The following is a 12,729-nucleotide window of genomic DNA, read 5'->3' on the forward strand; positions in this document are numbered from 1 at the left end:
GCAAGCACAGTGGTGACAGTGTTAAATAAAAACTCTAAAACTGAATTTTGACATTGAATCAACTCATTCCATTTTTTCTTTTTTACTGTCACTCAAATCCTTGATTATTGTCAAACCTCTAAAATTTTCCATTTTTAAAGTTAGTGAGAGGTGTGCCAATAACCAAGGATTTGAATAACAACAATTTCCATTTTAGGACTTTTCATGATCATATTAAGATAGTACGCACTCTGATCCTCCTCAACCCCAGCCCATTAAACATGCACAAAAAGAGACCTTCACAGAACAACATCTGGTCTTCACTACACAGACTGGTATTTTGGCATGATCCAATTCATGTCTTGGACTTGGTCAATGGTCCAATGGGACCATAAAGACCTCTCATCTGAACACCCAACAGGAACACTGGGCCACACAACAAATGGTCACTAATATGGTGGACATTAGTGCTCAACCGTTGACACTAGATGTTAGTTCAAATCCTCTCCAGTAACCATTCCAGCTCCTGGGTGGCAGCCAGGGTTGTAAAACTGAAGAGACCAGGCTGTTACAACTAAGATGTGTTTTAATACAACTCCAAGATTTAATGGAGAGGTCACTGGGAGAAACTGTTGTACAAGCCAACATCTGCACTCAGCTACAACATCCAGAGTCTTGAAAAGTGACATACCCACCAGTGCATGCCAACAAGATTTTAAACCAAATTAGTGTGCAATCATATCTGAATGAGAAAGCTGACCAAGAATGGAGATGAATGAAATTCACACAAGTATCAAGGAGTCAGACAGGAAACAAGAGTAAGCAGCCAAAACTGTGGCTGTTGTTTTATCAAGTTCCTTTTGTTACTTGGTTCTTTCAAACACTCCAAAATACACTATTAAATCATGCTACTCATGGGAAAATTCCCCAAACTCTCACAGAACCTCACGATACCTATTTTTTTCCTCTCTTTTTTCCCTCTTGCTTAGCGCAAAAAAAGTTGTTACTGGAGCATCACTCACAACAATATTGCGCAGCCTGACTGAAAATAAAACATGACCGCACAGTGGACATCACACTAACTCTGATTCTTTTATAAAGTGTTGTGACTGGCCCAACAGCCAACAGAACAAACCTTATTTTGTTACATTTTTGTCCAATACAATGGTCTCCCCTGAGAGCCATTATGCATATATTTATATCAGCAAATGTAAATATATCAGCTCAATATGAAACAAGACCTCCAACCAAATTATTATTTCAAGTGCTTATGTCGTATCTGTTGTTATATAACCCCTGAATAGATCCTTGTCATTTGATTGGTAGTTTGTATGTCACATGATGTGGATTATTCATAACATTTGCTGTTGTGTTTCATAGACCATGCAATGGCTCTTTTTATAGCGTGCAATTTTGGTGCTATATGAAATGTGCTATTGCACTTCCACGCATGCTCACACTACTGGGGTGGCATTTAGCAAAACATAGTGGAGTTTGTTTTGCTGGAGGACAACAATTTGAAGGAGCTAACTGACACTGTTATATCTTCTAACACAAAAAAACTAATCCACTAAGCCGCCTGGAGGCATGAAGAAAAGCTGGATGAAAAGCTGGACAAATTTCTGTCGTGATTTTTGGACTGAGGAACCACACACAGTCTTTTTTTTTTTTTTCTTTCTGGAAGTATATGAAGTCAGTGCACGGTATCACAGACTACATCATCGCAATTTTGGACTCCAGTTCATGTTTGACTGTTAAGCACCAGTGGAACACCAAAATTTAAGTCCATTTTCTGTTGTTTCTAAATTAATAAAATATGAAATGACAAGGATCTATGTTACCAGTTATATAAAGCAAATAATCAATGTTTTTTTCATCCATGCAATGACAAGAATATTTCATTTGGTGAAAGATGGAATGTTCCATTCACCGAGGCGGAGCCAACATTCCACCTTTCACCTCATGAAATACTCTTACCATTGCACTCGTAAACATTCATTATTTGTATACTAGTGGATAAAAGTGAGTGTTCTTCCGGAGAATCCTTAAAAATGACAGATGTTTGATGAAAATAACAAAAATATATAGTAACAAACAAAAATAAAAACATTTATGGCAACCATAAACATGTTTTCTTCACATAAATGCAGCAATCGCAGATAGGAGTTGGGGGGGGGGGGGGGGGGGGGGGGTATCAACATCCTTTGTATTCTACAACTAAATTCTGGGACCGCCTCTTCTATTTCAAAGTCATCTGCCTCCAAAATTAAAGCCTCACCAAATTTTTGATGTTACAATTATAAATCAGACAAAATAAGCAATGTGTGGACAAACTGAATTAAGTGGATGTTACTGAATCATACAGCTTGACAGGAAACCTCATTCCCCCCCCAAAAAAGTAGCTGTCCTCAACTCCATCTCCTTTCCCAGGACTCAAACATGAAGAGGAAAAACTACAATGAGAACAATTTCTTTTTTAAAAAGGTCAAATGCGGGGGTTTTGCAAACCCTCACGGGGTTTCAGGGTTAGCCAAGTAGCTTAACTCCACATAATTCTTTTTTTTTTTTTTTTTTTTTTTTTTTTTTTTAAGCTGATGTAAACAAGTTTATGTATATTGCTCATGAAGTGGCAGACTGATGGTCTGCCTTAACGGCATCCTCTCCTCATAAGGTGTTTAATCCCACTGTTTTCTGCAGTGGGCCATAGTTGATCTTCGAGAATCATGATCTTTTCAAGTCACTCTGTGAACATTCTCACAATATGACATCTCGTTGGAAATGAAACAAACAGTTGCAGAGGAGAAGACCAAAAAAAAAATCCTCTTCTATCTCATCAGTAACCCTCTGTGTTTATAGAGTACTCATCACTGTACACATTATGCCTTTGCTGGCCAAAGGAGAATCACTGTCATGTTGTAGAACACATGCTGAGTCCAGGAGAGCTCTCAGGTAGCCACAGAGGTGACAATCTGGACCACCTCGCCGCTTTCTCCTTGAATGGTGCCCTGTATGGCCTCTTTCACCTCCAAGTCTGCTTGCAGGGCTGGAGCCAGCTCAGCCTGGGATGCATAAAACAGAAGAGTTTATTCATGACAATTGCTGACTGAATACACAGATGAGACATATCATTTGTCCAAGTTTTATCATAAACCCATCAGAGTGTTTACTGGGAATGAAAAGATGACCCTGCCTCACTGTCTTTGTGGGGGACAATCACACTGAATGGTCAGGAGAGCTTAGACACATCGGAATGGACACGGAGGCATAACAGTCCTGGCAGGAATGTGAAAGGTGACAGGTGCAGATAAGAGTTTGGACATGAAACATTTGTACTTCATTTGTCTCTGTCCTGAATGCGCCTGTGCTCGATGTCAGACAGATTGAGGTATTGTGTGGATAATCCCCTTTTAAAGATGAGAGATTTATGACTCAGTCCTGGATGATGACCATGAAGAGTGACTCACTCCTTCCGCAAATGCACGCCAAAGGTTCCCTCAAACACACCTGCAGTATTTAATCCTCCAGCCCAGCATGCTGTCACTAGACAACAGACAACAGCACAGCTGCACCACAGCAGCACACACAATGCACAAAAAACATCAGGCTGATATAATGCAACCACTGGAACTGAAGAGTAAAAGTCATATGATCCATGTTTTTCGCTGAAGTTTTCAAACACTGACCCTTTTGAACACATACATAGCAGAGGCCTCAAAAAGGAATATTTACTGATTGATTATGGACCCTTTAAAGATGCTGTGTAACCACTTTCACACAACAGGAATTAATTTAGAAACTAGGAACCACTCAGTGAACTGCTCACAGCTCAACAGTAAATTATCCCTGATGGTAGAGGCATGTCAGACTAGAACTTGCCACACTGACTAATCACTGACTAGTCAAATGTTTTCCCTAACCTCAAGGGACATGAGTAAGCAATGAGATTAAAATGGAAAAATGCAAAACGAGACATTTGGTAAGCACTATGCTAGAGATTAGGGGTGGGACGACTAATGAAAATCATTAGTCGACTAGTCGGGTACCATTAGTCATCGACTAGTCGACTAGTGGGTGACTAAATTTGACATTGAATGAATTAAGCCAATTTTGAATCTTCAGGGTGAAACTCAAATGTGACATTTCTTTTAACAAATGTAAGTATAAAATCATAAGTACAAAAAACAGCATGAGCACAAAGACGATACCTGCACTCATTTACTAGGCATAGACTACCCGTTTGAGCTGACTAATTTACCTGCCAAGGTTCACGCGCTTTCTTCGCTGAATGAAGGGAGTGGAGGCAGCACCTGCAGGTCTATTCCTTTAAAGGTTAAAGGAAGTTAATAAATGGCTGTCCACTAGTCGACTAATAAAAATAGTTGACTAGTGGGATGTAAACTAGTCGTAGTCAACTATTACAACTAGTTGTCCCACCCGTAGTAGAGATGGGAAGTGATGAGATTTTATCTATCGTTACCATTATTCTGATTCTTTATCAATTCCTGTGGAAAAATGGAGATCTACACAGGGTGTCAGTGTCTATGCAGAGGTTTTTCTTGTAGACTTTGGTATCACAACTCCACATCTGATGTCATTAGGTATATGAGTTTTTGCTACACCTCAACTGTCAGAAAACCATGGCAGCAGTGATAACAGGAACTGATAACATTTGAGGGCTTTGACTCCCAAGGACTGAAAAATTTGGAACAGGTTATCAGTCCCCATCCTTAAACTATGGGATGATGCGTTAACAATACATTAGGTATAACCCTTATGTGGTTTAGAGTTTAGGTTAACCCCACAGTCAGATTACATTAGGTATAACCCTTATGTGGTTTAGAGTTTAGGTTAACCCCACAGTCAGATTAGCTACAAATGAGGGTGACAAGCAGTTGGCATTTTTCACTTCATGTGTGTTCTGTGCATAATGTGTAATGACAGAATACCAAGTCCAGAGAACTCAAACGCCATCACTACAAGCTTTTCCTCCATGCTTGGTGGAACCAAACTTTTTGCTGACTCTCCTGTGTTGATGGTTAGCTTGCTAAAATATGGTTGATGGCAAGATGTCTTGTAAATCACCTCAGAGGTATTCTTTTGTAGACAAAAAATGGGGATTTAAAAGTCTTTCTACAAAATAAGAGAAAAAAAATTCCAAACACATTGGATTCATCCAGGAAAAATAGCAGCCTGGGAGAGTTTTCCACTTTCTTGGATGTTTTTTTCATCTAAATGGCAGCATATCAACCACCACGCCCACTGAAAGACAAAACACAACAAAGCCTCAAAATAAATGAAGAACTAAATCCTAGACAGGCTCTGAAGCCCATCAGGCTGGTGCTTACCCCAGGATACCGTGGTGAGAAGCCCTTCCTCCGTGTTTTCTGCTGTGCATCACTTTTTGGAATGCAAAAGCACCATGAACACCAGCCATGTTCACGTTGTTTCCATATCTATGTCCATCTTTCCTTCAAGTCTTCCTTTACTCAATTATCCAACTCCACTGAATACTGATCATCATTATGCTTGAAATATTCTGTGTTCTTTGCATTAATCTTCAATTCTTTGTGTTCCAAAGCCTTTTTCCATTCTTCGAACTTCCTCCAAAAATTTTTAGTCTTGCAAGAAAGGTATTGTGTTAAAAGAAGATTGCAGCTGCACTCCTAGTTTAAATGGAAATGTCTCCAACACAGGTTCTCGCTTTCTCACATACTGTACATAAATTAAAAATATTTCTGGTACTCCTTTCTCTTGGTGTGTCTGCCCATCATAAGCCTTCCCGAAAATCAACAGCATATTCCACCAAATGCCTTTCTGCATGTCCCCATACTTCTCTATAAGTCATCTCAGTGTAAATCCTGCATCAGCTGTTCATCCACCTGGAATAAAACCAAGCTTTCCTGATGGTGGTTTGTTCTCTTCTCTTAGCCTTCATTCTGTAATTGTTTCCCAAATGTTCATTGTGTTTGACATCCCTGATGAACTGTGCTTCAAATTTACATAATTTATGTGCAATTAATGTAAGGCAGAAGGTAAATGCAATAAAGGAATCCACATGGCTCCTGTTTACACCAAAAGGAACTTTATTTAGACACTGTACTTTAGACACTGCTATGGGATTTTTAGTTTCCACAACAAAAGCACTGGGGCACTGAATTTCCATCTTTACACACACACACACACACACACACACACACACACACACACACACACACACACACACACACACACACACACACACACACACACACACACACACACACATTATATGATATGGATTATAGATGATATGGATTATTCGTATCATTTGCTGTTGTGTTTCATTGAACGTGCAATAGTTCTTTTTTTAGAGTGCAATTTTGGTGCTATACGAAATCTGCTATTGCACGCCCCGAACACCATGTGCACTCACACTACCGAGGGTGGCACTTAGCTAAACACAGCAGAGTTTGTTTTGCTGACAGACAACAATGTGAAGGGGCTACTTAATGGTGCTAATTCTTCTAACACACACACATACACACACAAAAAAACAAAAAACAAAAAAACAAATCCACTCCACTGTAAGCTATCTGGAGGCATGAAGAGCTCACTGGAGCCTTTATTTTTGCAGTTCACGTGGTACTCAGGTCAGGCAGCACTTTAGCTACTCTGTTGTAGCAGCTGGCAAGGGTGCACTTTAATTACACTCCAAATGGGCCAACACGCAAACACTGCATCTGTAGTGCGCTTTCTCAGCATGAAACCATATTGCTGCTCACAGATCTTTAACTGTTTTCTAAGCCTAGCTTCTACTACTCTTTCCCATAACTTCATGCTGTGGCTGATCCACTTAAATGCATCTGTAGTTACTGCAGCTCTGCACATCACCCTTTGTCTTAAAAATGGGAACCAGTACACTTTGTCTCAACTCCTCAGGCATCCTCTCACTTTACAAGATTTTATTAAACAATCTGGTTAGAAACTCCACTGCCATCTCTCATAAACATTTCCATGCCCCCATTGCAATGTCATCTGGACCAACTGCCTTTCCACTCTTCATCCTCTTTGACCTCTCCAAGATGGCGCCAGTGTTTGTGGCTCACCATGTGCAGCTGTCAGGTTTTTTTCTGTCTGTGCTTATATTGTTTTTGTCACTGTTAGTGAACCATACTGGCTCTTTACTGACTTACGATCATGAACCTCTGTGCAATATTTGACTTGCAACAGAGAAATTTGGAAGGAGAAATATCAATCAATCAATCAATCAATTTTTTTTATATAGCGCCAAATCACAACAAACAGTTGCCCCAAGGCGCTTTATATTGTAAGGCAAGGCCATACAATAATTATGTAAAACCCCAACGGTCAAAACGACCCCCTGTGAGCAAGCACTTGGCTACAGTGGGAAGGAAAAACTCCCTTTTAACAGGAAGAAACCTCCAGCAGAACCAGGCTCAGGGAGGGGCAGTCTTCTGCTGGGACTGGTTGGGGCTGAGGGAGAGAACCAGGAAAAAGACATGCTGTGGAGGGGAGCAGAGATCGATCACTAATGATTAAATGCAGAGTGGTGCATACAGAGCAAAAAGAGAAAGAAACAGTGCATCATGGGAACCCCCCAGCAGTCTACGTCTATAGCAGCATAACTAAGGGATGGTTCAGGGTCACCTGATCCAGCCCTAACTATAAGCTTTAGCAAAAAGGAAAGTTTTAAGCCTAATCTTAAAAGTAGAGAGGGTGTCTGTCTCCCTGATCTGAATTGGGAGCTGGTTCCACAGGAGAGGAGCCTGAAAGCTGAAGGCTCTGCCTCCCATTCTACTCTTACAAACCCTAGGAACTACAAGTAAGCCTGCAGTCTGAGAGCGAAGCGCTCTATTGGGGTGATATGGTACTACGAGGTCCCTAAGATAAGATGGGACCTGATTATTCAAAACCTTATAAGTAAGAAGAAGAATTTTAAATTCTATTCTAGAATTAACAGGAAGCCAATGAAGAGAGGCCAATATGGGTGAGATATGCTCTCTCCTTCTAGTCCCCGTCAGTACTCTAGCTGCAGCATTTTGAATTAACTGAAGGCTTTTTAGGGAACTTTTAGGACAACCTGATAATAATGAATTACAATAGTCCAGCCTAGAGGAAATAAATGCATGAATTAGTTTTTCAGCATCACTCTGAGACAAGACCTTTCTGATTTTAGAGATATTGCGTAAATGCAAAAAAGCAGTCCTACATATTTGTTTAATATGCGCTTTGAATGACATATCCTGATCAAAAATGACTCCAAGATTTCTCACATTATTACTAGAGGTCAGGGTAATGCCATCCAGAGTAAGGATCTGGTTAGACACCATGTTTCTAAGATTTGTGGGGCCAAGTACAATAACTTCAGTTTTATCTGAGTTTAAAAGCAGGAAATTAGAGGTCATCCATGTCTTTATGTCTGTAAGACAATCCTGCAGTTTAGCTAATTGGTGTGTGTCCTCTGGCTTCATGGATAGATAAAGCTGGGTATCATCTGCGTAACAATGAAAATTTAAGCAATACCGTCTAATAATACTGCCTAAGAGAAGCATATATAAAGTGAATAAAATTGGTCCTAGCACAGAACCTTGTGGAACTCCATAATTAACTTTAGTCTGTGAAGAAGATTCCCCATTTACATGAACAAATTGTAATCTATTAGACAAATATGATTCAAACCACCGCAGCGCAGTGCCTTTAATACCTATGGCATGCTCTAATCTCTGTAATAAAATTTTATGGTCAACAGTATCAAAAGCAGCACTGAGGTCTAACAGAACAAGCACAGAGATGAGTCCACTGTCCGAGGCCATAAGAAGATCATTTGTAACCTTCACTAATGCTGTTTCTGTACTATGATGAATTCTAAAGCCTGACTGAAACTCTTCAAATAGACCATTCCTCTGCAGATGATCAGTTAGCTGTTTTACAACTACCCTTTCAAGAATTTTTGAGAGAAAAGGAAGGTTGGAGATTGGCCTATAATTAGCTAAGATAGCTGGGTCAAGTGATGGCTTTTTAAGTAATGGTTTAATTACTGCCACCTTAAAAGCCTGTGGTACATAGCCAACTAACAAAGATAGATTGATCATATTTAAGATCGAAGCATTAAATAATGGTAGGGCTTCCTTGAGCAGCCTGGTAGGAATGGGGTCTAATAAACATGTTGATGGTTTGGATGAAGTAACTAATGAAAATAACTCAGACAGAACAATCGGAGAGAAAGAGTCTAACCAAATACCGGCATCACTGAAAGCAGCCAAAGATAACGATACGTCTTTGGGATGGTTTCCCGACCTCCGCTATTATCTGGAACACCAGCATGGCATATTTGTGCTGTATTCCTGCTCCACCTCAAAGGAGGAAACACAGTGGATGGTTGGTGAAATTGAAAAGATGCCTGACTCTGTCATTTGAAAACAACAAAATTTTCCATGGCATGTTGGCGGATCTCGGATTGCTGCACCAGCGGTTTTTTTTTTTCTCCTATCGCTTTTTGGAACCTGTTGGCACCTGGCTAATACCTGTTGTCGATTCGGCTGAGGTAAGCTGCCCTCCCTGTTTTGTTTCACCTCGTCTTCATAAAGGTGGAGTGAATTTGCGGAGCCTTCGGCCGCTGAAACAGGTTCCTTAGACAGCCGATATTTGCTCTCCAGACCCTTTTAGGATTGTCCCGGTTAACGCTAGATTGGTAGCAAATAAGACATTCATTATGAATGACTTTTTCACCTCTCATAAACTTGATTTCCTTTGTTTGACACAAGCTCCATTGCAGAACTTTTGCCACTTGACTGTTCTTATTTTAATTCACCGAGGACTATTGGTCGTGGTGGAGGAGTGGCTACAGTGTTTAAAAACACTTTCCACTGTCGTCAGTTGTCATCTGTCTCCTATTCAGCATTTTATCCGGATATTCCACTGTTAAAGGAGATTTTTTTAATGAAAGACGTGCGGACGGGTCCGCGCGTTGGGACGCAGCCGGCGCGGTGCGGCGGCACAGGAAAAACACCTTCATGTTGATAACCATTTGTAAAATCCAGGCGGCTTTTGATGGCTTTCAGTGGAGTGAGTATATGAGAAATTGTTTAACAGCTGGACATGTTCCAACTTTTCCTCAAGGCTTCCAACGGAGGTGTTTTTCCTGTGGCGGAGCGTCGCGGCGGCTGCGAGCCGACGCTGCAATCCGCCCGCACGTCTTTCATTAAAAAAATCTCCTTTAACAGTGGAATATCCGGATAAAATGCTGAAACCGACTTCTTCTGAAACTTCTCTGTTCTCTCACGACGTCCTGGATCAATAGAGCCTGAAATGTGGAGGTTTTCAGCTTGAAACAGGCTGACGACGGCGCCTGGGACCACTGCACGACGTCTCGCTCCGTGGAAAGTCCTTAAAGCGACAGTATCACCTCAAAATCTCTCATCAGCCGTTAAAATTTTCACCGAAAACCAGCTTAATTTTTCGAACCGTGTCCACTTCGATGTGTCTCACAGGTTTAGAAAAAATTTTGATCAAACAAAGCGCCAGTCTCTCAGCAACGTCTCAGACAAAGGAATTCCAACGAGGGGCTGGACGACTCCTCCCACAAGGAGTGCTCACAGGCGAATGACGTCACCGACAGGCGTGGAAAAACTCACGCATGCGCACGAGGGTTCAAGCATGTCTGACGTAAAAACATATGAATGAAATCCATATAGTTTTTGAAAAAAATAAAAAGGACCTATACTTTATTGACAGACCTCGTATGCCTGCTTTATTTGAAACCTTTTCCTTGTCCCGTTGCTATGCACGGACCTCCTATGGTGTCTTGTATGTTTAAACCCTCAACTGCTGCTCATTTTTCTGTTGCCCTTAACAATGCTGTTGAGGATGACTCAGAGCGTTCTCTTTGTACTAGCACTGAGGAGCTGACCAAGGAATTTTCTTCCATTTGTCAAAGCATTCTGGACACTGTAGCTCCCCTGTAGGTCAGGCAGCCTAAATTCAAGTCTGAGCCATGGCTAAATGAGACCACTCGTGCTGCTTGAAGAGAATGCAGAAAAGCAGAACGTAAATGGAAAAAAGACAAGCTTCAAGTGTCTTATGACACTTTCAAGCATAGTTGGCGTAAATATCAGAAAACTGTTAGGACCCAGAAATCTGCGTATCTTTCAAGTGTAATTGATAACAACAGTGGCAAGCCTCGTGTTTTATTCAGTATTTTAAATTCTGTTCTTAACCCCCATCAATCCAACCTGGTAGAAGCATCTGCTGAGATATGTGATGCCTTTTTAAACTTCTTTGTTGACAAGATTTTAACCATCAGAGCACATATTTCACCTCCTTCTCATGATCCTTCTATTGTTACTATTCCACCTGCAGTTTTTAGCCATTTTGAACCTGTGTCTCTATCTTATTTGGGGGAAATTGTTACACAAATTAAATCAGGCTCTCCTAATGATATTCTACCCCCTCGGTTTGTTAATGAAGTTTGGGACAGTATTGGAAGTTTTGTCCAAAGGCTTATAAACAGCAGTCTTGTTTTGGGTGAAGTACCTGTATCTTTGAAACGGGCAGTGATGCAGCCTTTACTGAAACGCCCAGGCCTGGATGCTTCTTTGCTGTCTAATTTTAGACCGATTTCAAAGCTTCCTATTGTTTCTAAAATTATGGAAAAAGTAGTGGCCTCACAGCTACAATCTTTTCTAAACACTCACAACATTTTTGAAGTTTTTCAGTCAGGGTTTAAAGCATTTCATAGTACGGAGTCTGCACTTTTGAGAGTTTTTAACGGTATTCTAATAACTGCTGACTCTGGGGATTCTGTCTAACTTATACTTTTAGATTTAACAGCAGCTTTTGACACAGGGGCTCATAATATTTTAATATCTCGTTTAGAACAGTATGTTGGCATTAGAGATTTGCCTTGGAGTGGTTCCTGTCATATTTGACTGACAGAAGTTTTTCTGTTGCTGTTGGTAATTTTTGTTCATCATCTGCCTTTCTCCCATGTGGTGTACCACAAGGATCCAATCTCGGGCCTCTGTTTTTTTTTAGTATTTATTTACTTCCCCTCAGCTCTATTATCAAAAAGTACAATGTGTCATTTCATTTTTATGCAGATGACTGTCAGATTTACTTACCACTGAAACGTAATCACCCGAACTCCTTGAGACCTCTGTTAGAATGTCTTAAGGACATCAGAGCATGACTGGCCCTGAATTTCTTGGATTTTAATGAAAACAGAGGTCATTATATTTGGGCCAAGTGGGCCAGGTACTTTACCATTCAACCTGGGGCCCCTCAAATCCTGTGTCAAACCAGTTGTAACCAACCTTGCAGTAAAAATTGATTCAGCTCTTAAAATGGACAAGCAGATAAATACAGTGATGAGAAATGGCTTTTTTCAGTTGAGGCAACTGTCCAAAGTTAAGCCTTTTTTATCTTGTCGAGATTTAGAAAGTGTCTCGCATGCATTTGTAACCACTCGCCTGGATTATTGTAATGCCCTTTATGTTGGTACTGATCAGGCTTCGCTATCGCATTTACAAATAGTCCAGAACACCGCTGCTCGTCTCCTGACAGGAACAAGTAGATGTGAGCACATTACCCCTGTTCTTGCCTCTCTACACTGGTTGCTTGTCTATTTTAGAATTAATTTTAAAATTTTATTGTTTACTTTTAAAGCAGGGGTGGTGGCCAAGTGGTTAATGCGCTTGGTTTCAGTGCAGAAGGCTCGGGGTTCAAATCCCACCCCTACCATATTTCTCCATG

The 12,729-nt window shown here is 40.7% G+C and overlaps 1 protein-coding gene across 2 annotated transcripts in view; it reads right to left on the reverse strand.

Annotated features, from left to right (window-relative positions):
• Positions 1-791: 791 nt before the first annotated feature.
• The window catches only part of banp (BTG3 associated nuclear protein), a 162,430-nt gene continuing 150,492 nt past the window's right edge, over positions 792-12,729 (reverse strand). For both annotated transcript variants that reach the window (XM_034176811.1, XM_034176810.1), the window contains 2 exons: positions 2,856-3,038; positions 792-2,814 (listed from right to left, as the gene is read on the reverse strand). In XM_034176811.1, the coding sequence (XP_034032702.1) occupies positions 2,925-3,038 (114 nt within the window). In that variant the 3' untranslated portion in view covers positions 792-2,814; positions 2,856-2,924. The remainder of the gene's footprint in view (positions 2,815-2,855; positions 3,039-12,729) is intronic.

This window comes from Thalassophryne amazonica, chromosome 8 (genome assembly GCF_902500255.1).
Source record: "Thalassophryne amazonica chromosome 8, fThaAma1.1, whole genome shotgun sequence".
In the NCBI taxonomy this organism is placed as follows: domain Eukaryota; kingdom Metazoa; phylum Chordata; class Actinopteri; order Batrachoidiformes; family Batrachoididae; genus Thalassophryne; species Thalassophryne amazonica.